General features: G+C 44.3%; 1 protein-coding gene across 4 annotated transcripts in view; it reads left to right on the top strand.

Moving 5' to 3' along the window:
• Arhgef12 (Rho guanine nucleotide exchange factor 12) overlaps positions 1-23,031 on the top strand; it is a 126,112-nt gene extending 103,081 nt beyond the window's left edge. For all 4 annotated transcript variants that reach the window (XM_039081856.2, NM_001013246.2, XM_063265873.1 and 1 more), the window contains 15 exons: positions 187-272; positions 2,684-2,809; positions 4,601-4,715; positions 6,854-6,954; positions 9,115-9,192; positions 10,409-10,484; positions 10,974-11,141; positions 12,450-12,537; positions 13,192-13,278; positions 13,390-13,469; positions 13,732-13,965; positions 15,831-16,304; positions 17,069-17,385; positions 18,698-18,767; positions 19,265-23,031. In XM_039081856.2, the coding sequence (XP_038937784.1) occupies positions 187-272; positions 2,684-2,809; positions 4,601-4,715; positions 6,854-6,954; positions 9,115-9,192; positions 10,409-10,484; positions 10,974-11,141; positions 12,450-12,537; positions 13,192-13,278; positions 13,390-13,469; positions 13,732-13,965; positions 15,831-16,304; positions 17,069-17,385; positions 18,698-18,767; positions 19,265-19,275 (2,111 nt within the window). In that variant the 3' untranslated portion in view covers positions 19,276-23,031. The remainder of the gene's footprint in view (positions 1-186; positions 273-2,683; positions 2,810-4,600; positions 4,716-6,853; positions 6,955-9,114; positions 9,193-10,408; positions 10,485-10,973; positions 11,142-12,449; positions 12,538-13,191; positions 13,279-13,389; positions 13,470-13,731; positions 13,966-15,830; positions 16,305-17,068; positions 17,386-18,697; positions 18,768-19,264) is intronic.
• The last annotated feature ends 2,275 nt before the right edge of the window (positions 23,032-25,306 follow it).

Genomic DNA, 25,306 nt, shown 5'->3' with positions numbered 1-25,306 from the left:
ACGTGTCCAGGAAGAGCTTTTGGGCTCTAGCTGTGTCAGGCCATGCGCAGATTACATTAATGGAGATTGGGAACAGCTATACTACACTGAAAACTTAAAAAAAAACTAAGGGTAACTGCTTTGTCCACCAGTAGTTCAAAGTAAAATGAGTCTGGACTTAATCTGTTTTTCTCTTTCCTCCCTTAGTTGGGTTGAATGAGCAGATGAAAGCTGTCCGAAAAAGGAACGAGACCTCAGTTATTGATCATATTGGGGAAGATCTGCTCCTTTGGGTAAGGAAATCGAGAACGTCTTTTAAATATTTTTATAGACATTAGATCAGATTCTGGGGTAAGTAATAAATGTATCCAAACTAAACACATCCATTTTGCAGAGTTAATATGCAAAGTCGAAAAGGGTTCCACATATTATTTTATTGGTTAGTTTGTTCTAATCAGTATGCAGTCAGACTAAGTGCTCCGTCTCATTGAGATGCAGGTACACTGGTTCCTTGTCTCAAAGGAGAGAGAGTAGTGCATCCTGTCAGTTTAAATGTTTGCCATCTTCTGCTGTTCAGATCTTTTAAATGTTTGCCATCTTCTGCTGTTCAGATCTTAAACACGTATAATATTAGGCAATTATACTTCATAAGTGTCAGTAGTGAAAACGACTTAAACTTATTCCCAATATAAGGACAGAATTCAGAGGCTGTGATAACTGTCACCTCCCTGTCTTTGTCTAACTGTACTGATTTATTTTGTTGTGTGTATATGATTGTCTTGCCTGTCTGTGTGTATGTGTGTGTACCATTGCACGGCTTGTGCCCGCAGAGGTGAGAAGAAGGCGTTAGACCCAGTTTGGGTTCCCTGGAGATGTTAGCCGTAGGTCGTTCGGAACTGAACCTAAGCCCTCAGAGGAGCAGCAAGTGCTCTTAGCCATGCAGCCGTCTCTCCAGCCTCCGATTGTCAACTGTTGAACAAACTGTATAGTTCTAGAGACAGTGGCGTTTAAGACACATGACTTCTGCTGTCACCCAGTGCATGGTGGGAAAACTGTGGGAGTCTGGTTGTTTTGCTTTAGACAGGGTCTCAGCAGTTAGACCTGGCAGGCCTGGTATTTTGTAGCTTCAGTTGATCTTGGACTCACCCAGATCTGCCTGCCTCTGCTCTCAAGTGCTGAATTGAGAGGTGGGGGCAGGGAAGAGAGAAGAGAGAGAGTGTTTAGAGAAATTTTCTCAGTCTTGGCCCCGTAGGAGACCGCAGACCTGCTGGGATCCCGGCATTTTCTCAGTAAGCCCAGCTGTTCTGTGTTCCTAGTTCCTGACAGACAGCATGCCTGCCGTTAGCCTTGCCAGTCTCGTCCTTCAGCACTTACTTTCAGTGCTAGTGATTGAAATCAGGGCCCTGTGGGTCTGACACAAGTGGTTCAACTGCTGGGCCACATTCCTAGCCTGAGCATCCTATCCATAAGAAAATAACAGTATAAACTTTGACCAACCAGTTTGAATACTATTTTATGTAACCTACTTGAAGAACATAATTCATCTACAGATAAGCTACAAAAGAACATTTTATAGAATGCCTTCCCATGTGATAGAGTTTTAGAAATTGGACTGTTGTACAGAAAGTCCTCTTGGCTAAGTACAGAGCACTTGTTTGTAAAGTGTAAAAGTGGTGGGAAAGCGAGCTTCGAAGTTCTGTGTGCAATACCCACACTCAGGACACAGGCAGGATGGCTGGGGGTGTGAGGCAGCCTGGATAGCCTAGTGCAGTGGTTCTTAGCCTGTTGGTCATGGCCTCTTTGGGGGAATGGACTGACCCTTTTGCAGAGGTCGTCTAAAACCATCAGAAAACACAGATATATGCATTACGGTTCATAACAGCAGCAAGATTACAGTTGTGAAATAGCAACCAAGATAATTTTATGCTTGGGGGTCACCACAACAGGAGGGACTGCACTAAAGGGTTGCAGCATTAGGAAGGTTGAGAACCACTCCCAAGCAAAAATAAACAAAATAGAGGTGATAGTATACAGCTGAAAAGGTATGTTTGCCTTCTGAGACCGCCTCATGGTAAAGCAGCTGTTAAGCATTTCATTGAGAACCTCCAGGTGAGGGTCTGAGTAAACCTACAGACGGATTATTACAAACAAATTTATGAGAGGAAGATACTAGGAAGAGGCATACCATGTATGCGTATATAATATGTAGTTGCAAAAGAGATTTGTAAGTTCATGGATCTATGCCCAGTCCCCCTTTAGTCCCTGCACAGGTGACACAGTGGAGAATTTTCTTTCTGTTCCCACTCAACTTGTGATCGAAGTGAGTAGGAAGGAAAGCTCCTAACACACGGATTGCGAGTGTTCTTGTAATGGAGTCAGAGTCTATAGAAATGAAACAGTAATCACAGTCTCCAGACATTTTGTGTCTCGTACTCTCCAGATGTCAACCTTTCTAATTTGCAAGCAGTGTAGACTGAGAGATAATACATTAGGCTACTGGCACAAAAACGTTGGCACATGGCCTGTGGTGTCAGGGTGAGTCATCCATGTGGCACCATTGTTCCTGCCTCTATGTACAAAGCCCGTCTCTTGCATTTAAGGATGTTCCCTGGGATGTCGAAAGGACTGTGGCTGCCTTCATCTCACTTGGCCTCACGGGTGGATGCTCAGTGTTTCTTTCTCTTTCTCTGTGTTCTTGGCACAGTTCAGTGGACCAGGGGAGGAGAAGCTGAAGCACGCTGCTGCCACATTCTGCAGTAACCAGCCTTTCGCCCTGGAAATGATCAAGTCTCGCCAGAAAAAGGATTCTCGATTCCAGACTTTTGTGCAAGTGAGTTGAGCAAGTTATATGACCTCTGGACAAGTTTTGTACTAATTATAGAATAAACTTGAAGAATTCTGACTTACAACGTTCATCTATGATAATATTAATCCCCCCATTTATGTTTTTATCTTTTGAATATGGGTGTTTTGCCTGAATATATGTTTGGGTACCAAGTCTGTGCATGGTTCTGAGAGGCCATTGCGTTCCCTGGGACTGGATAGATGTCAGCTGTTGTCACATGGGTGCTGGGAATCGAACCTGGCTCCTCAGGAAGAGCAGCCGATGCTCGTAACCACTGAGCCATCTCTCCAGCCCCACCCAATATGTCAGCATTTAAAAAGAGCTTTATATTGTGTCTTGAATCACTGAAAGGAATAAAGATGTCTTTGGAATGATGAATAATAAAAAATATACATGAAAATTGAAACGTTTGACATAGACATCCATGTTTCCCTAGCAGCTTTAATTAGGAAAAGCCACATTCAACTGTTCGGTGTCTCGGCAGGCCCTCTCCACTGAGCGATGGGCCTAGCCCTTCTTATAGCTTTTTGTGGTAGGGTCTTATTGAGTTGCCCAGGCTTTTGCTCTGCCTGTGTCTCATGCAGCCATGAGTTTGCAGGCCTGTGCCAGCAGGCCTGGCCCATAGTCACTGAGGAAGAGCACATCGCTCAAGTTTGAGATGGTGGTTTTATCAGGCGTGGGAGGGTTGTGGTGGTACTGGGGTAGGGCTAGGGTAGATAAGAGGCTGTCTCCAGCCACCTGCTGGTTTATAAATAGAGATCGTTGGACACCATGCATTTGTTATGCTGCTGCATTGGTAAGCAGCAGTCACAGTGCATGTGGTTTAAGAGTATGGCTACAGTGTAACAGGATCCTCCCCCTTGGATCTTATCAAATGTGCTCTGAGTTGCAACCCTCACCTGAAGCTTGTTTAAGCCAATGGCTGATTTTTTAAAATTAATTTATTCTATTTATTTTTTACTTTTTGTAAATGCAAAATGAGGTTCTGCTTTCTGGCTCGTTGTTGGCTCCCCAGGCTACCTGTCTCCTCCTGTGGACTTTGAGCTGTCCACAGAGGTGGATTTTTGCTTTTTCTTTTTTTCCAAGCTAATAGGAATGCTTTTCTCTGGTCCAGATTGCTTTTAAAGTTTAGGGCTGAGAGATGGCTCGGTGGCTAAGAGCACTTGCTGCTCTCACAAGGACAAGAATTGGGGTCCCAGACACCTCTGAGCAAGTTAGACCGAGCCTCCTCTTTTTGATTCAGAATCAAGTGATAGTAAACTAATTATAGAATAGACTCCACCCACACTCAAGGGGATGGAATCACATATTCCCATTTATATACCCGAGAATGGGGATCTTGGAGGGAACCTCTTTATATTTTATTACATAAAGCCATGTCCATTCACCTATTGCTACCCTTCATTATAACAGCAGACTCAGTTGTCTGAAGACTAGCTCACAGAGTCTGAAGTGCACATTGTCACGTTATTTAAAGGTGTGTAGGCCCCTGATGCATGTAAGCTAGCACACCCAGACTAGTGTTCCCTGGATCATAAGTTAGTAAGTGTACTTTTTGTTTTTCAACATTTTTTTGAGACAAGGTTTCTCTGGGTAGCCTTGGCTGTCCTGGAACAGAATTAGGATGCGTAATTTTTTTTCTCTCTTTTTAGAAGCATCTTTGTCTAATAACCAGGCCTCTGATACAGTGGCATTTCTAGTAACTACACGATATGTGTTTTGTAATTCTTTGTCCTAGTACTGCTTGTTAGTTGACGTCTTCCACTTTGGTTTCAGGATGCTGAGAGTAACCCCCTGTGCCGTCGTCTTCAGCTGAAGGATATCATTCCCACCCAAATGCAGAGGCTCACCAAGTACCCCCTTCTTTTGGATAATATCGCCAAATACACAGGTACAGCATTTGAGCTGAAAAAAAGCAGGCAACTGGAGAAAGGGCTTAGTGGATAAGTGCTCTTGCAAGGACCAGAGCTGGGATCCCAGCAGCCACACCCGGTGGCTCACATCCACTGTAACTCCCAACTCCATGAGATCTAACACCCTTCTTCGGGCTCTGTGAGCATCCACATGCATAGACTCCTACAGAGGTAATGCGCGCGCACACACACACACACACACACACACACACACACACACACACACGTGTACACACACACACACACACACACACACACACACACACACACACACGCTTTCTTTAAAAGTTAAAAGCAAAAACCCCAGAATATGTCCCGCTACATATCCCGCTCATGGCTTCTGATGCATAGATTTGATTTCTGCCATTTGTATGGCGGACATTTCCTGAGAAGGCGGAGTGGTGTCTTCAGCCTGTTTAGACTGTGCCCTCTAATAGTAGTTCAGACACAGAGTTTGGTGTACTGTGGTGCAAGGGCCACTTTGAGGTCCCTGCCTGGTTTTTATTTCAAAAAAAATTTTTTTAAGACAAGGAATCACAGAGCCTGGTTCATCATGAAGTATACATATATAGCCGAGGGTGGTCTTGAACCCCTGATCCTTTTGTTCTTACCTCCTAGGTCAGCGGTTCTCAATCTGTGTGTCATGACCCCTTTGGCAAACCTCTGTCTTTAAAAGTATTTACATTATGATTCATCACAGTAGCAAAATTGGAGTTATAAAGTAGCACTGAAAATAACCTTATGGCTGGGGTCGCAGCTTTAGGCGGATTGTGAACCGCTGCCCTAGGTAGGGGGATTGTGGGCACGCACCCCCACACCCGCATCTCGCCGTCTGTTTACGTCAGCAAGCTTCTGTTGGAGACAGCACATGGAGGCCGTCTGTTGTATGCTTTGTTTATTGAGAGATTTTGCACTCGGCAGCAGAACTGAGTATTTGGAGCAGAGGTCATTTGGCCTACAAAGTGTAGAGTAATTGTCATCTGAGCCTCTAGGAAAAATTCACCCATCTTTCGTTGCTTTGAAAGGCTTTATACTGGGCCGGAGAGATGTTTTGTGTCTCTGAAAGGACTTTTAGGAAGCTGAACGAATGCATTTTCATTCCACCCTTCTCATCTTGAAACAAACGATTCTGAATTTTATGCTCCAAACTCCTGACTCTTATGCTTGCGCCTAGGAATGCACATTGGGGATCACAGACTGTGGTGCCTGGCATATATGTGGCTTTACATTTATTCATGTGTCTGACCAGTGGAGCGGTCACACTGTTTGAAGATTACGGTTTCCCTCTAGTCCGGTGGCTCTCTTCAGTGCAGAGATGACAGACAGCGTGTCCATGATTTTGGTGAACTTCATCTTTTAGCACTGCTAGTGTTGTAATTGTTCTCCTTTAAATATGGTCTCAAATGCAAACTGATTTTGGAATTCTTCAGAGCTCTCACCTAAAAAGACTGCGTACGAATCCCAGTGGTCACAGTTACCCGGGTTCTGCACTGCAGTTCCAGGGTAAGAGGGTCCTGTTTGTACAGCGTACGAGGCCTTCCACGGGAGTGCCTAACATTGGGGTTTTAATGCAAGGCATTGCTCTTGCATCCAGCGCTCTGTACTGTGAATTCTTCTTCTTTTCCATCCGTTTAGTACTGAGATCGACTTACAGTTCGCATGTTAGGCAGGAGCTCTATCACTTAGCTGCATTGCCAGTCCCTTAAACCTATTCAAACTGGACAGTGCCGGCATGGACTTCTGAGTGAGGAGAGTCAAGGATACACAGAGAATCCTGTCTTGAAAAACAAAATAAGTATTTTTGAGACAGGTCTTAGCATGAAGCTAAGGCTAACCACAAGCTGTGATCCTCCTGCCTCAGCTTTGTAAGTAGCATGTGACTTTAAAAAAAAAATGTTTTTAATAATTATGTGTGTTTTAAGTTAATGATAATCAGAAGTCTGACACCTATGTAAAGACTACCTGGATAGAGACTGTGCCATAGGTTTTAACCTAAAGGTATAAAAATGTTGAAGGTTTTCATATGTATGTATCTTCTTACACTCATTTGAATAAAATGACATCATGTATGTACATTTTCTTGTTTTCCTAATTTTCTGTTCCTTCCCCATATTAGAATGGCCTCCAGAAAGGGAAAAGGTGAAGAAGGCTGCAGATCAATGTCGTCAGATCTTAAATTATGTAAATCAGGCTGTCAGGGAGGCAGAAAACAAGCAGGTAAGAAAAAAGACAAGATAGAGGAGAGCAGTGGGGACCGCCGAGCGGGTGACTGAATGGGTGTATCTGGACTCTGCAGTTGCCCAGAGGATCATTGCACAGCTGATGCGCAGGGCATTTGTTTGCTACTCAGAAGTGTTCTCAGAAGTGTTGTTTGAGTACAAAAGGATGAAGCCCCAAGAGGGAGTTTGACGCTGTCTATTAAATTAAATGGTCCGTGTCTGTACTTCTGTCCTGCGGTCTGTAGTGATTTACTGAAGAGAAGTGAAGATGTATACCTACAAACAGACCTGCATAGGGATTTTGTGGTAGCTTTATTCACGGTCATTCTAGGCTGGGAAACAGCTCAAGAGTTCAGCAGGCGAGCAGGTAAAGCAATCGTGGTATACTCATAGATGTAACTTAGAAGGCTGCCAGACACAGACAGAATGGATCTAATTAACATCGTCATGACTGAACGAAACCAGACGCAAAAGACCACAAATACATCATTTTATTTGTGTGAACTTGTAAGATACTAAACTGATTAGCGATGGTAGATTAAATAAGAAAGGCAGTTGCCTCCGAGGACGTAGTGTAGAGCTCTAACTGGGAGAAATATGAAGACCCATACAGTATTGTCTGAGACCACAGTACTTCATGTCTTGGTAGGAGATTGAGTCGTACAAGTGTATTATTTGTCAGAATTCATGAAAAAGTACACTTAAGATGCGTGCATCTTATTGTGGGTAAAGTTTAAAAAAGAACCCAAGGGGCTGGCAAAATGGCATAGCACATGAAGGCACCTGCCGCCAAGGCGACAGCCTGGGTTCAGTCCCTAGCGCCCACGTGGCGGAAGGAGAACCGACTCTCCCACAAGCTCCCCCGATCTGCGGAGTGCTCGGCCACATAAGCACGAGGGCCTTTTGTATTTCCGTTGAGGGGAAATGCTTCAAACCCTTTGAAGGAGTTGTTTTTAGAAATTTATCATACAGACATATCTGTACAGATGCACAGCATGCTTGATTAGACATTTATCCCACAACGTATTTTTATAGGGGTACAACGCACAAGACTAAAAACCTGTTTTATTACTGTATCATTTGTTATTGTCAAACATTGTAAGTAACCTCAGTGCTCCATTAGTAAGATGTACTTACAGTTGATTCACAGTTTGAATTCTGAATGCTATGTGGTTATTTAAGAAAACACCTCTCTGTGCTACCTTAAAACAATCTCTGAGGTATACTGATGAACTCTATACACAGAGAAAGAGGAATGTGTCTCAGTTTGCTTCTCTTTGCTCTGATAAAACACTTACTGATATCATCTTGGTGAGGAAAGGGTTTATTTGGCTTACATTTCCGTATTCTAGTCCGTCCTTGGGAAGCCCAGGAGCCTGGTGGCAGGTACTAAAGCAGAGACCATGGAGGCAGCTTTCTGGCTTGCTCCCCATGGCTTGTTCAGCCTGTCTTTTTACACAGCTCAGGCCCACCTGCCCAGGGGTGGCACTGCCCACAGTGGTCCAGGCCCTCCCACATCATCGTTAATTAAACAGTGCCCCACAGGCGTGCCTGCAGTCTGAGGGACGCATATTCTCAATGGAGGTTCCCTCTTCCAGATGTGTCAAATGGACAAAAAACCAAAAACCCAGCAGTCAGCATACTCTATGAACAGATAAGAGGAATATGTACTGGAACGCTGAAGGAATGCCAATATTATGCTCCTCCATCTTGTTTATATAGACACACAACACCCAGAAAGACAGACAGACTCATACACATGTGCATTCTGTTTGCATAGGATTGTCTCAAAAGTCAGCCAAGAAATGAACCTCAGGATGGCTTCTTTAGAGAAACCAGGGGATGGAGTGAGCATGCTTTTTATAATATACCTTATGGCACCTTCTGTATTTGTACTGCATACGTGGTGTATATGTTCAGAAACTAGGTATAAGCTTACTTAGTAGAAAATCAGAAGGGGCAGCTGGAGAGGAAGGGGGAAACTAGGAAAGTGAGTTTCTCCAATGACGAAGGGAAAGGCGCACTGAGAAGGAGGGGCTTGGCCGTCTCAGCTGGTATTGCAGTTTGTAAAATGCAGGTTTAAGACATGATGTGATTCAGAAACAAAGAGGTCGTTCATGCCCAAGTCTAACCTTGGCTCCATCCTGTTAATTTCCAGCGCTTAGAAGACTATCAGCGTCGCCTTGACACCTCCAGTCTCAAGTTGTCTGAGTACCCGAATGTTGATGAGCTCAGGGTGAGAGATGGTCTAATCATAATTAAAAAAAAAAAAAGTACTATAGACCCGGCAGGCAGTTAACATCCCAGTGGGAACAGCCGTCCTTGAAGGAGGTCTCCCTGGTAGATTGTCTGCATTTGTGACCCCATTCTGCTGTTGAATGTCTGCTCTGTGTCAAGGGTGCATTCGTGTTGGTCACAGGAGTATTTTGTGAGAAGCTGTAAGTATGTGGCAGGAATTGTTGGGAACACGAGTTACTAGAATATTTTAATTTGCTCTGTACTTTCCCTGTTTACAACAAGGACTTTTCAGATCATGGAGTAAACATAATTTTTCTATGACACTTTTAAAAAGCGAGGGTTGAAACCAATAAAGGAAGAACTAGCTGCTCATTAACTGCAACTTCTTGCCCGGACTTTAATATTAAAAACTTTTTTAGGATATTAAGTTTCTTTTTTAAAAAATACCAGTCTACTGGTGGTTGTTTTGGCAGCGTTACTTAATAAACGTGTATGTGATACACAGTAGTTTATCAAAAAGCACGCTAATGTGTGTGTTCCCTTACCTTCCGAAGAATGCAAGTTCCCCTCAGATGCCAGTGCTAAGCCATGGCTGTTTTACTAACAAGTGGCTGGCAATGACAGTGCTTGGCACTCTCATAACAAATGCTGTCCCTTAAAACTTTCTTCGGGAGACTGGAGAAATGGTTCAGCAGGTAAGCGTGCTAGGAATTAGAATTCTAGACTCAGAAACCCTGTTGAGATGTGTACGTCCAGCACACATCATCTCCATCCGGTTTATGGCAGCTGAGGAATGAGGATCTGTAGTACCTCTTTGTAATGCTGTTCATAAGCTGGTACTCATCCGGAGGGAGGTTTGGAGAGAATAGTCATGGATGCTTTTCTGTAAGACGCTTCTCCTTTAGAAGGTCTTGTGCAGGCTGTTTTAATGTGGACGGTTCCATTTTCAAGGCAGGTAGCACACTGTGGTTGCTTGTGAATGAAACCTTTTATATTAAGACTGCTCTGAAAAGGGGCTGGGGATTTAGCTCAGTGGTAGAGCGCTTACCTAGGAAGCGCAAGGCCCTGGGTTCGGTCCCCAGCTCCGAAAAAAAAGAACCAAAAAAAAAAAAAAAAAAAAAAGACTGCTCTGAAAAGATAGTTATACTGGCTGGGGCACCACTGATGAAATATTCTTGGAAGTAATTCATGTATAATTCTGTTTACTTCGGCAGAATTTGGATTTAACAAAAAGAAAGATGATTCATGAAGGGCCGTTGGTCTGGAAGGTGAATAGAGATAAAAGCATCGGTGAGTCTGGTGTTCTGTGAGGTGAGAGTGTGAAGGGAAGGGAACGGGAAAGCCTGCCGGGGGGAGCGCAGTCATCTTCAGGTTTCACTTAGAGGGCAGTGCTGTTCCGCAGTATCTGAACATTTATAGGAGATCTGCTTGTGTGCTTGTTGTTAAGTGTAAAGCATGTTACGTGTTCGTTTAGGAACACAGCAGAAAACTGTCATGCTTCAGCCATATTTCCATCATCTATCTACTGGTGAACCTTGGAGTTCTCTATCTATAAGCTAGTATCTTTCAGGTTCTTGCAGTGAGGGAGCATTTTTTAATTCTTGCAACTCTTAGATGATGCTCCCATGAAACATACTAAAATGAACAATTAAAAATGAAATTTAAAGAAGATAGTTTGTAAATCTGTTTTTTAAAGTTAGCTAGGTTTTCCAGAAATAATTTCCTTTGTGGATTACTTTAAATCTCTGTACTTAGCAGTTTGTCCGTGTTTATTTCCAGATCTGTATACACTGCTGCTGGAAGACATTCTTGTGCTGTTACAGAAGCAGGACGACAGGCTGGTACTGAGGTGCCACAGCAAGATCCTGGCCTCCACAGCTGACAGCAAGCACACCTTCAGTCCTGTCATTAAGCTCAGCACAGTGCTGGTCCGACAGGTGGCCACAGGTGAGCGCGGCTGCCGCTAGATGCGAGCTCTGCCACGGGATGCGAGCTCAGCTGTGGATTCAGTGCGAAGCTGTGCAGGAATTTCACCCATGGTTTTGTTTATACGTGGAAATGTGAATGGAATTGTCTATTGGAAGTTTACACCTCCAAATTATTTGAGACAGCAAGGTTGCCTCACTGGTTTTCTGCATTTAAAAGTTTAAGTACATCAATTACTTTGGTATTTGTTTTATGTTTAAATTGATGGTAAGTACCAAGAAAGCTGTGAGTGCTTTAGGGGTAACCCAGTGACATGGCTGCCAGTGAATGGTGTGTTTGTGTGCTGGAAAACCGTGAAAATTGAAGAGGTGGGGGAATTGACTATTTTGTTTTAATTTAATTTTATTTTATGTGTATGGGTGTTTTGGCTGCATATATGTCTGGGTACCATGTGCAAGTCTGATGCCCTTGGAGGCCAGAAGAAGGCATGGGCTCCCCTAAAACTGGAGTAAACAGAGTTGCCATGTGGGTGTTGGAACCTAGGGCTCTTAACTATTGAACCATTTTTCCAGCCCTGAATTTGTTTTCTGATTTTTTATCTATCAGTCTAAGTTGGTAAGCCACAGTTTAACTGTATTCTGATGAGCTCCTTTATACAACTTAATTTCATGACAGCAAAATTTGCAAATGCTTTCCTGCAGTGTTTCCCAAACATTCTTAACAATATAGAAATATAGCAGTTTAAAACAAGGGATAGAATTGGGTTCAGTAGTATAGGTGTGTGTGTGTGTGTGTGTGTGTGTGTGTGTGTGTGTGTGTGTTCATATAAACATTTTCATTCAGAATTATAGGCTTGTTAGAACTCCAAAGCATGTTATGCTTGGGCAGGACTTAGTTTTTACAGGACAGAACTTTTATGAAGTCAGTTATGTTTATTGTTTGAGAATTTCATGTATGTCTATAATGTCAAGTTTTGACTAGATCAACTTTCTATTCATGTCCCTACTTTTCTCCCTTATCCCCTCCCTCCCTTGCTTTTCTGTCCCAAATTAACATGATCTCTCTTCACTTCAATCCCTAGAGTTCAAGTAATTTGAACTTTGACTTATTTTTGTTTCTAATTAAGTTCTGTGTTGACTTTTGTAAACATTATTTAAGTTACAATGTAGTTTACAGTAAATTGCATAAAATTTAAGTTTATAAACTTGGTCAAGCTTTTCAAAGTGAACATACATAATTTTTATCTAAATTAAGATGCAGAATGTTAATGCCTGTATGGTCATGGCTTGGCCACAGTAGTAGAGTAAGTTTTGTTTTCTTCTTTTCTAGATAACAAAGCTTTATTCGTCATCTCCATGTCAGATAATGGAGCCCAAATTTATGAATTGGTAGCACAGACGGTTTCTGAAAAGACGGTGTATGTATCAGATTTAATTACCCTTTCTAATTGATACTGAATTATCTGAAAAATAAATGTTCCACATACTTGTTTTCTTAAGATTTATTTCAGTGTGTGTGCGTGTGTATGTATGTGTGTGTGTGAGTGTGTGTGTGTGTGTGTGTGTGTGTGTAGGTGTAGCTGCCTGCGGAAGCCAGAAGAGGAGGCTATCAGAGCCTCTGGAGCCGATGTTACAGGTGGTTGTGAGCTCGCTGGGTGGGTGCTGGGAACTGAACGAATGGCCATCCACTGCAACTGCAGCAGGCTCTCACCACTGAGCCACCATTCAGCCCACAGACTTTCTATTATAAGAAATAAAGTACTTCCTCTTGTATCCTTTTGGGAACATTCCTCTAAGAATTTGTTTCTTTTGAGATTGAAGTTTTCATTTTTATTTTATTCTACTTAAAAGTAAATTTTGGAAGTTCCAAGTTAATCTTCTAAATGGGTAATGTGTTCATGTTGGATTTTCTTTAAAGTATATTTTAGGATCCCAACAAGAGTGTGCCAAACTAAAGATGTGCTCTGGCAGCACACGGTGTTTGGTTTTGTATTCTCTCTTTGGTTCTGAGAGTATTTACTGGGTGTCCTGCTTCCCTCCTGTGCTCTGCATCTCTTTCACACCCCCTGAAGCTGGCAAGACCTCATCTGTCGGATGGCCGCATCAGTGAAGGAGCAGTCCACAAAGCCGATTCCCCTCCCACAGCCGCCACCTTGCGAGTGAGTGCCATTATGCTCCTGTCGGGAAGACGTGAGCAGTTCACTTGAATGCCATGACGTTTGAGCATCTTCTAAAGCTCCGGGATTGTTTTCTTTTTCCTCTTTTTATAGAGGAGACAATGATGAAGAAGAACCAGCCAAGTTAAAAGTGGAGCACCATGATCTTTCTGTCGCTGGTCTGCAGAGTCCAGGTAAGCCACATAGACGAGTACACTGGGTGTAACACGTTACCTATTAAAAGGAAGTCTCTGTGCCGGCCCCAACCATGCATGTCAGCACATGCTGCCTCTGAGCCTCCCATGTGCCAGCATAGCACTGCTCTGTGCTGTGTGTCTCCCCAGCGGATGATGCCTGTAGCTTTTGTGGTTTCCCTCTGCCCCCGACATAAATGTTCCATGTTGAAAATGAGATGTCTGTTTAGGAATAATCTACGTTTTCTGCTCCACTGAACAGACAGAGTTTTGGGATTAGAATCTCCCTTAATTTCGTCAAAACCTCAGTCCCATTCAATGAATACCCCTGGCAAATCAGAGGCAGAACATCTCTTTGTGACCGCAACACAGTTTGCAAAGGAGCAGCATGCAAATGGGACCTTCAAGGAAGGTGATGGCGGGTATCCAGTCACAATCTCAGATCCACACTTGCCCGTGTCAGAGGAGCGGTGGGCATTGGACGCACTGAGAAATTGTAAGTTTTTTCATAACTTGTGAAGCTACTAAGTACCAGAGTCATATGATGTTTTGGGAAACCTTTAGAGAGAAAAAGCAATGCATTTTTATGGAAAATACACAAAAGTCTAACCTATCATTTTTTTTTCCTCAAGAAATTTACAGTCTTGTTGGGAAGATGATGGGTCCCCACTGCCACTTTAAAAGCAAATATTCCAGGAATAGTGAGGCTTTTGTGCATGTGTCAAATCTATCTGGGTGGCGTGGTCAGAGAAGGGAAGCAGCAGGTGGAAGCAGAAGGACATATGCCTGTCGTTTGAGTACGATTAAGATCAGGAGAAATGTGCAGAATAAAGCCGTTCAGACGGAACTGTTGGTAGGGCAGGACCACAGCGCGCTCCAGGCAGTGAGCCTGTGCACACTGTCAGCTGACGAGCACAGGAGACAGGTTTAGGAGTCAGGAAGATGAGCTGAGAAGTCTCAGTGTTGGGAGTTCTAAATACCGTGTTTGATGGACAGAGACGCCAGGGCTCTTAGGAGCTGTTTTAGTTTTATATTACACATGCCCTGCATTTTGTATGGAGATTGAATATTCCTCTGACAGCTTCTAACATGCATGCGCCCATGTGCACACACACACACCCCTTGTTTGCTGCCCCTCCCTACCTCCTCCAGCTTTGTTGGGAACCACTATTACAGACAGGAGGATAGCACATCTCGCAGATACACTGAGGTAGAGAAAGTCCAAGAATAGTTGCTCCAGCTACAGAGAACCACGTGAGGTTTTTTAAAGGTAGTTATGACTGACGGACAAAAATGTATTAATGTGACTGAGAGCTGCTCGGAGATTTGGATGGAAAGAGGCTTGGAGTAGCGTCCTTACACAGTCAGCTCTTGCAGTCGTTAGGTTCAGGCTAGAACAAGCACTGCATAAGGAGCTCTCCATCCTGAGAGCAGCTGACCTCTGTGGATGCTGAGGCAGAGGAAAGGGGTGTCTGCTGACAGTTTAAGTGCTTTCCTAGGAAGTAAGAGCCACACAGACCACTGTGCATCCTGCCTCCCTCACCGCCTTTCCTCTACAGTGTGGACTAGGAGCTCCAGATGAGGAGTGGCAAACCATCCCAGGGAAGTGGTAGTGGGACATGAAGTTTTAGGGCTAGCATTTGGGGTAGAGATTAAAGTGCTTGAGAAAGGGGAAGGTTTTCTTAGACCCCAGCTCTTTGTTGGAGAAACAGAAGGTAAGCCTGTGGTAGAATCAGGCAGTTATAGTTATTTAAAATCTCCTTTATTCTGCATTCTCCTGAGGAGACAGACTTACTGATGTCTGGTAGTTTGATGGCTTGGTCCTAGAACTGACATGATCTGTAGATGTTTGGCCTAAGACTAGCCCAAGGGTAAATTGGATCTTAGTTTTAACATCCTAAAGAAGCCATGCCATTAGTAAGGTAATTTAAACAAACAAAAACCTAATGAATACTTACCTTGGAACTTACACAAACTACTACCATATCATTGGGATTTCCTGTACAATTTCATTGCCTTCACCATTGAGAGAAAATGTTAGAAAAAATAATGCCTGTAAATACAGAGTCTGCTCTTGAGGAGAAAAGTATTTGCTGGCCCAGCTGAAGCAGAGCACATGCTTGATGTCAGATAGATTTGGGACTTCTCGGAGAAGGCCTCCTATTCAAAATGCACGACTCTTGTCAGCCGTATTTTAATGTTAAGTGTGTAGAAGATAGATTTTTGATTGCATGTTTCAAGGCAAAAAATGATTGTGTAGGATTAATATTAAGATGTGTCCTTAGTTTTAGAGGGGATTGGAAACTCAGCTGCCAGATTTCACTTTCCCCCTCTTCTCCCCTTCCTGCCCTAAATCTCCAGTGGGCTTGTTGAAGCAGTTGCTGGTTCAGCAGTTGGGGCTCACGGAGAAGACTACTCAGGAAGACTGGCGGTCCTTCTCAAGATACAGACCGGCTTCTGAAGAGGCACAGGCGGACAGTGGCATTCCGGACTTGGAAAGTGTTAAGGCTTGTCATGCCGGGGAAGGACAGATGTCTTTTAAAACTGGAACTGGTGATGTTGCAACTTGTGACAGTCCACGGACTTCAACTGAGTCCTGTGCTGTACAGGATTCGGTGATACTGGCTTCCCAAGACAGCCAGGCAAGCAACATCATAGAAATGGACCACATGCTCCTGACCCCAGAGGTGCCTACTACTGCAGAGCCAGAGGGGGGTCTGGATGACAGTGGAGAGCACTTTTTTGATGCCCGTGAAGCACATAGCGATGATAATCCATCTGAAGGTGATGGCGCAGTCAGAAAGGAAGAGGAGGATGTTAATGTGCGCATCTCAGGCAAGTGACGTTCAACTTCGATTGTGGTCATGGAAACTGTCTTATATGCTGGGATGGAGGTCGCTTCAGTATCTCAGGGGTGTGTGTGTGTGTGTGTGTGTGTGTGTGTGTGTGTGTGTGTGTGTGTGTGTGTTTCTTTATACAACCAATAGTCTATTCTTTGCCAGAAACTGTCATAGGGGCTGGGAGATTGGACAGTGAAAAATGCCAGAAATGTCATTGTTCCCAAGAAGCTTAAGTGCCTGAGGGGAAAGAGGGATGGTAAATAAAAAAGTGAGTGATAAACGTCAGATGGTCAGAAGCTTTAGGAAGCAAGTAAGGCCAGCTGCAGCCAGGGTAGAGAGTAGTGAGAGCAGACATGGTGGCCGGTCTGAGCAGGAGCTGAAGTGCAGGAAAGGCTGTGTGGATAGCTGGGTACAGTGTGCGGCAGCGAGCACTGCAGAGCATGCTTCTGTAGTCAGGGAGTGCGGGGAGGAGAAAGCAGCCCAGGAAAGGGTGTTTGGCAGGGGAGTGGTATTCATGTTCATGTAAGGACTTTGTGGCTAAGGTGTTAGACTCTTAAAACTCTGACTAATATGAAGTTATTTAGAAATTACTGTGAAAGTTCGCTAAGATTGGCTTTAATCCGAAGTAAATTCTGGTAGAGTTAAAACTAAACTGGAGAGTTGACGGTTCCTCCACCATGGTAGCTTTTCAAGTTGTCATTCTGGCCTCACTCTGGTGGCAGTGCTAATCTCATCGAACTGTCTTATGTCAACCAATAGGAAACTGTTTGATCCTTGATGGCTATGATGCAGTGCAGGAGAGCTCCACAGATGAGGAGATTGCCTCCTCATTCACCCTGCAGCCTGTGACAGGCCTCCCTTCTGTGGACTCCAGCCACCAGCAGCAACACTCCCCTCAGAATGCCATTTCCGAGGGGGCGATTTCACCATCCACCCCAGAATTCCTGGTCCAGCGACGCTGGAGAGCTGTGGAGGATGCTTGCTCTGAGGTCCAGAGTCCCTCTGCTTGGACAGATTCACAAAGCCAAATCCTGGAGTACATTCATAAAATAGAGGCTGACCTGGAACACTTAAAGGTACGTCCCATTTCAGCCTCCGAACCCTTGGTCCTAAGAACACAGTTGGCAGAGTACAAGTTTGGATTGATGGGATCCTGTGTCCAAAGGTGGTCTGGGTTCTGTATCTGCCCGTTTTCATCTTCTTTAACCATTAATCATGAATAGGCCTGAGTGAAAGCTGGCGTTGACGTTTGTCTTGTGACAGATCGTAAGAACAGGAACATTGTAGGTTTGTACCTGGTTCCTGGTTTTGGGTCTCCACGTTTTAAGATCCCAAATGCCGGGGCAGTCTTTTCCATCCTGTGGGTGATGCGGACTGAGGTGGGCAGGCTCTCAGCTGGGAACCAAGGCCAGGAAGTGCTGTGACTGTTGTAGCCCGTCAGTCAGTTACAGGTACATGGCAGGGAAAAATTGATTCCAGTGGCTTTTGTCACCAAAACACGTGAGCCCAAATGAAGCTTTTGGGAATTGGTAGTGAAAGACATTACTGTGCTAGTTTTTATGAAGGGGACTCTTTTTTTTTTAATTGAAAATATATTATTTTCATGCAATATCTTCTGATCATGGTTCTTCCCCGTCTCCCAATTTCTCCCAGACCCTTCCCACCTCCCCACCTGTTCAGCTCTGTGCCCTTTTTCTTTCTCTTTACTAAACATGTAAGCAAGTCAAAAAAGACAAATGAACCAGAATAAAATCCAACAATAACAACAACTAAAAAGAAAAAGCATATCTCTCTCTCTCTCTCTCTCTCTCTCTCTCTCTCTCTCTCTCTCACACACACACACACACACACACACACACACACACACACTCCGTAACAACATAAAATTGGAGACCGTAGTGTAGAACCAGGGAAAGTGAGGTAAAGGCATCGGCTCTGGACGACGCAGCTGCCAGAGCTTCCTCTTCTTCATGGCATCAGTCAGGGCTAAAAAAGGCCCCTTAGCTCAGGGCTTGTCTCCCTTAGCTTTTCTCAGCTCCATGTAACAGATTTTTTTTTTTTTCGTTTAATTTCACATATGTCATTATGTGGCTAGCAAGGCAGGGTATCTAGGCGGCCTCTGTGTTCATCTGTCACATGATATGGGCCTTTCCTGGGTGACGTCTGCCGTGAGCAGACCACCTTCCCTTGCTTCCCCAGTGTTTTACGTGGAGAGGTAGGTCACTTATTCAAAGGAAATTGGCCTCTCCTAGCTAACAGAATCTTTAGTGGTTATTGTTAATGTCGAAATTGGGGGTCACGTGCCTTTAACAAGGAGAACTTTCATTCCTACCATCAACTAAATTTTATTTCCTTGTGCCATCCCCATGGAAATCTTTGGTGTTACAGAAGGTGGAGGAAAGTTACACCCTTCTTTGCCAAAGGCTGGCTGGCTCAGCCCTCCCCGACAAGGTCTCAGGTATGTGAAATGGTGGGCTCATCCCGACCAACAGTACATTGGATAATTTATTATTTTTCAACATGAAAACCCGAGATTTTATTCCTGTCCTTAAAAATCAGCTTGTTTCTAAGCATCACGTATCAAGTTTGCTAACTCTGCTCTTCTTGCTCTCAGAAGAGCTGTGGTTGTCAGTCCCTGTGCCAACCCTTGTCTCTCTCTTCGCCTTTCCAAGCTGAAGGCAGAGTGAAGGAGCCTGGTAAACCCCAAACTCAGTAGAACCCAGGCTGCTACCGCTGCCCCTTCTCCCCCCAGGAGCCCTGTTGCACTCTGCCCTCCTGACACTAAGGGCAGCGTGGCCCCTGGCTGAGGCTAAGCCGGTGTTCAGTTCATACTCTCTGCTTGTGTGCTTTGAGGTTACATCTCTGAACAAGTGATCTCTGAAGAAGTGAACAAGACATGTTCTTCACAATGTTAATTTGCTCTTAATTGAGTTTCCACGTCTTCTTCCTTCTCAGATAAAAGTTAGAGCCCCGTGTCCTGGAGGTGACTGCAGGTTTTGGATTTTGAATGTCGGCCCTGTATCAACCACATCCCGGCTCCAGTGGACACAAAGAGAGTGTGACAGAGGATCTGCCTGGAACCACCTGGGCTCAGCCACGCCCCAGGGTGCCCCCAGTGGGACTAGTTCTTCATTCTGGCAGCTGCACACATCTGTCAGTGAGGGAATGTCAGGTCTCTCACTCTCCTCTCCTCACTATCAGAAATGCATTTTGATTCAGAATAAAAACCAAATGTATAGAGCTTTGGGTGTAGGATATGAAATTGTACGTAGGTAAGAAAAAGAGAAAATCAGATGTATTTATTTGACTTCATTCCATATTTGAAAGCACACTTTAATTTTTACTTTGCCTTGTTTTGTTTTTAATTGAGTAGTGAGAGTTTTTGCCCTTTGTATTTAGCACACCCAAGGATCAATTGTTCCTGAAGCCAAGGTCAGGTCGGTCAGGGATGGAGAGGTTAGTAGACAGGCAATGCAGAAGAGGAAAGAGGACTACCTGGCCCTCACTAACCTGTAACCCCGCCCTCCTGTCCAGAAGGCTGCCTTCCTGAGGGTCATCTCAGAGGTGCCGCATGACTCCTGTGTGTGGATGACACAGCTCTAGGGTTCCACCCCAGGAAACAAGAGTCCTCAGTACACTAAATGGCAGGCACTTGAAAATGGGTGTATCCCTTGTTGTTGTCTGTTCTGTGGATAGTTGGGCTTTGGGAGAGAAGAAAACAAATTTTTATTTTCTTGATTATAAATTTGTTATTCTTGGTATTGTTGCATTTGTATAATTACGCGTTGACTGGCACTTGTATGAAATATTCCCTGCACAGTGAGCAGGAAATAGGAACAAAGAAATGGAATGCTTCAGTGGTGGTGGGTGCTGCAGAGGGGTGGGGTGGGCGGGAGAGGAGTCCGAGAAGGTTTTGGAAACTGAATCACTACTGAGTTGAACCATGGCTGTCACTAGCCACGGGTACTGCTGATTATAAGGCCAGTAAAAAAAATTAGTACCTGGATGTTTGACTCTAATTTTTTGCACTGATGGTGCCAAAGGGCTCTGAGTCCCATGCGGAGCTGAGGGAGGGCAGAGGAAAGTGTGAAGGAGAGCTGCTCGCATAGCATCGCTTCAGAGTGCTTTCTCTGACCTCACTGCATGGCCCTGTCTGTATGGCGCCAGAACTGGCCTTGGGAGCAGGGGACAGCGCTGAGCAGCGAAGCCTCCGAGGTGCTGACACTGAGGTGCTGACGCCGCTGGTGGCTGCAGTGTGAGCAGCACCTGTGGAGGGCAAGCTGGTCCGAGCTGCGACCTGCAGCTCCTTGATTCTGATGGTGTTCAGTGGCTTTCTTTGTGCATTTGGTAAATATGTTTTTGGAGTGTTCTGTAAAAAAGAAAAAAATCATTTGTCAAATCTAAATTCTGTTAAGAAGGAGTTCACATGTTGCTTACATCATGCAGGGGGGGGGCCTCTGAACTCTGGGGGCATCAGGATGTAATTTATTCTCCCCTTAATGCCCCTCTACACAAAGGAAGTGCATTGTTGCCAAGGATAGCCCCCCAGCTGCTCTTATGAACACCTCTACAACTTAACAAGCTCATCTTCTGGGTCCAGATTTTCGTCTTTGCCCTTGAGAATGCCACTGAGTTCTTAGGTCGATCGGCCAGGATCCCTGTACCTCATCTACAAATTGGAATCATATTTTGAGTCATAGTCAACCATAACTCATAATGGGGCTTTGAAATTTTGGAGTAGAACCTAATATATAAGTGAAGTTTGGGATTTGGAACTCCCTGTATCTCTTAGGAGAAGCAAGTAGAGACCGAATGGTTACGTTGTCTTCCAGGCAGCCTCTTACACTACACCATCTGGGTAGCTCATCAGGAGAAAATGCAGACAGCAGTGTTCCGTCTTCACACACTACAGTCCCTCCAGGGTGACCGAGCGCAGCTCAGCCGGAACCCTGTTCTCCTGGATGTTTACTTTTCTGGATCTCAGCCTCTCCGAGTTACAGCAGGGCTCACTGGAAAGGTGCTTCGGCATTGCTCCAGCACTTGCAAATAAGTGCATGTCATATCATCACATCTTCACATGAAACCTCAAAATGAAGAACAACACCAACAAACCACTTGTGAGAGCTTTTTGTTTCGTTTCGTTTCGTTTTGTTTTGTTTTTAATCTATCAGCCTTACTTCTTGCCTGTCCCCTCCCTCTCTGGCCTCCCGTGCCTTCCATTTCATTTTGGCCATTAGAATCACATCCGTTTGACTTTGACATTGAGTCTCCCTTCCATGTTGGTGACAACAGATATTCCCCCTGTCCTGGAATGAGATGGTCATTGTCATAGTCCCCTCAAAGGTGGGTGACAAGAAGGTGCTGTGGGTGAACTTCTGCCCTGAAGAGCGCTAGGCAAGCAAGGGGGCTCAGCATCTTCTGCAGAGCCAGAAAGCCATGTTTGCGATGGGTGCAACCTGTGACCCTGCTCTCTTGTGAGCATAGTGGCTCTTTTGTCACTAAATGGCAGGTTATATGTGATGTGTCACCCTTTCAGAGAAAAGACCTAACCAAACCAAACCAGCAAACCCTTCAAGTACTGTAATTTAAAGGATGGCTGTGACCCCCCACCCCCAGTCTAGTTTCATAGCAGCTAACTGGACTGTCGGAGCTCAGCTGCTCTCACAACCTAAATTGTAACTATCGATCTGTCATGTGGCAGGTTGTTCCATGAATATTTTTTCCTTTGTTTTCCCCCAACAACTTTTAATGACCTCTAGAAAGAACAAGTCCTCTTTTAGAAAGTATTTTGTTTCTTTGTCTTTGGGGGAGGGAAGAAGAGAAAAGTCCTTGTTGCCGGAATTTTTTAAGAAGCTAAAGACTTTAAGTATGCTGCCTCTGATGCTGTCCGTCTACTTTCCAGTCTGCTCCTTGGCATTGCCAAGGCCTGAGACTGGCACTCTGCCCAAGCAGCCTCTCTGCAGCCACCTGAGCTGGCTCTGTACTTCTTTCCCTCCATGTGGCAGAAGGCACCAAAGGTCCTCAAATACAAACTTAGCGACACCTTGCAGAAGTTTCTGTCCTGTAGATCATGGTTTCTTTTTTTTTCTTTTTTTTTTTTCTTTTTTTCTTTTTCTTTCTTTCTTTCTTTCTTTTTTTTTTTTTTTTTTTTTTGACATTTCACCCCCCATTTACTGTGATCTGTAAAATTGTTTTTTGTTTAAAGGAGCGCTCTCCTTCTGTCTGGTCGCCTTCCCCATGGATACCGAGGGTTTGGGTAATAATCCGTTGATCAGGAAAAAGGGGCTTCTCAGAAACCAGTCCCTCCCAGCCATTTCCAGGTGCCACCCGTGAAGCAGACATACACAGCACGGTGACCGCAGCGTGCACACTGTTGGTTGTTTTTAATGAACCTCTTCCCACTAGGACGTCTCACTTTCTCGTTCACCATACAATCATGTACTCTTTAACAGAAATTGCTTTTAAGAGAAATCTGGAACTATCTTTAAAAGAAAAGAACCTTATTAATAATCATGTATTTTTACTGATCACATTTTGAAATGCCTAAAAGACTTTTATTGCTCTAATTATCCAGATGCACCTTTGTAAAAAGCTCTTTTATGAATTAGCTGATAAGACTGTATGTTTCTGGAACAAAATATTGGGTCATCTAAAACTTTCTGTTTTCTGGGGTCTGGGAAAATAGAAAATAAGAATTCAAATATTAAATAAGCTTAAAAGAACTGAGTGTGTGACTTTTTATTGGTGTGCATTCCTATTCTGTGTCTTCTGTGCGTTGTTGTTTTTTTTGCGATAGGGTCTCATCCTAGCTGGCCTGGTGCTCCTCCCTGACTGCTGAGATCACAGGTGGCCACCATCACACCCAGCTACCAAGTTACCAGGTCCACAGGGAGTCAGTAATCTCCCTGGCAGTGACTCTCATGGCCTCCCTGCTGCTTATGGTCTCATCGCTTGGTCACCGGGGAGTGTGAACCTCTGCACTGGTGTGAGCCTCCAACGTTGCCCTGCTAATGAGCCAGCTTTGTCCCTGGTTTTTAAGCAGTGATGGGGGCATAGTGGCATACACTTTTTACCAGGGTTCCAATCCTGACCTTGGGAAGCTGAGGCAAGCAGGTCTCTTGAGTTTGAGGCTAGCCTGGTCTCCATAGTTGTTGACCAGCCAAAGGTATATAGTGAGACCTTTTTTCTTTTTAATAGTTTTAAACTGCAAATTTTGGTATATTACATCATTTTAAAAACTTGGTATGGCACATAAATGTTGCTGTTTCCCATTTTTAAGCGATGAGACTCATGTGCAGCTTTTTCAGCACACTTAGAAAGTGGTTCTGACCATTGGTGGATGCCGCTCATTTAGGAGGCCGACTGGCTTTAGTATTTTCTGTATTAGGAAGTGAAGGTGTAATTTCACTTCTTCTTGGGATAGTGTTTCAGTTTTCGAACATTTTGGGGCACATTGGCTGAAAAGCCAACGAGGATGCTTAACAGAAAATTATTAATACTGTTGAACTTTTTAGAAATGAGAAAGCTTCTTCTACGCAAACTGTACTGTAAGCCCTGGAAGAAGTTGGCTCCTGTGGGGCTGGAGCCATGTCCCAGCTTAAGGACCTGAACTGCCTTTCTAGGAACCAAAACAGGCAGCTTCTCTAGCTCGGACTCCAGCTCCAGGGGATCTGGCGCCCTCTTCTGGCCTCACCTGCCCAGTCATGTTCCCGTCCTAGTCATTTAAAAATAAAAATTAACCATTGACTCCTTAACAGAGCCAGGAGGTGCACAGGCCACACAGTGCCATCGAGATTCAGTCCCACTCCTTCCTTTCCTTGTCAGGTGATCTTGACTGGGCTTGCCTCTGCGGTTTCATTTTCTCAGGTGGACCCAACTGCCCATAGGCTAATGAGTCTAAAGCCAGTTTATCACACATTCAAAGATCACCCTCGCCAGGTAAGGTAAGATATCAAGCCGTGTAAAGGTATTAAAATTTCACACAGACCTCTCTGTATGCAAACCATGGCAAAACGATCAAATTCCGTCTGTGTGACCTTGTGCAGTTTGTTGAGACTCAGTCTTAAACTCAAGTCCAATAAACAGACCTAGAGCAAAGCAAAACTCCTTAAAAGACAGTCGACAAAGTATTCATAATCAGAACACATACACACAGGATGGCTGGGCTGGGGAGATGGCTTGGATTAAGCAATTGCTGGCCAAGTATGAAGGCCAAAATTTGGCTTCTAAGAACCCACATAAATGCCGGGTGGGCTAGCAGCCTACGTATAATTTCAACCTCGGGGAGAGACTCTTTCAGAGCAAACTGGCTCGTGAGACTAGCTGTATCACAGCTCTGGGTTTGATTGAGAGTCCCTGCTGCAGGGGATAAGGTAGAGAACTGATAGAAGATAATTCCACCATCAAACTTCACATGCAGGTACATGTACTTGATCAAACACGTATGGAGAAAGGCAAGCATGGTGGCCTCCCGTCACATTTTGTATCTTTTTAAAAATGTAATATGTGTATACATGCACACACACACACTCACACACATATATCTATATCCATGTTCACACGTGCAGTGCATATGTGTGTGTGAACACCAGAGGACAACATCAGGGGTCATAAACTGTCTATCTCCTTTGAGACAGTCCATCTCTAGCCTAGAACTGCACACCAATTAGCCATCCCCCTAGGTTGGGATACCAGTGTGTGCTACCACAATGGTTTTTGTGTCCCAGAATATAGTTCATATGCTTAGTGAAGTAATTAATAGGTTTTCTTTTACACTTGAAATTAAAATTTACCAATGGAAATAAAAGCTACACACATAACTAGAAAAGATAATTACCATTAAATACAGTCCTATAGGGTAATTTTATTTTCCAAAAAAAATCCAGTTTATACCAGGCATGGTAGCACACACCTTTAATCTCAGCACCAGGGAGAAAAAGGCAGGTGCATTTTGTAGGTTCAAGGCCAGCCTGATCCACATAGTTTCAGGACAGGTAG

This window comes from Rattus norvegicus, chromosome 8 (genome assembly GCF_036323735.1).
Source record: "Rattus norvegicus strain BN/NHsdMcwi chromosome 8, GRCr8, whole genome shotgun sequence".
Lineage (NCBI taxonomy): Eukaryota > Metazoa > Chordata > Mammalia > Rodentia > Muridae > Rattus > Rattus norvegicus.
The sequence above is the reverse complement of the archived record's forward strand: the minus strand, read 5'-3'. Positions and strand labels throughout refer to the sequence as shown.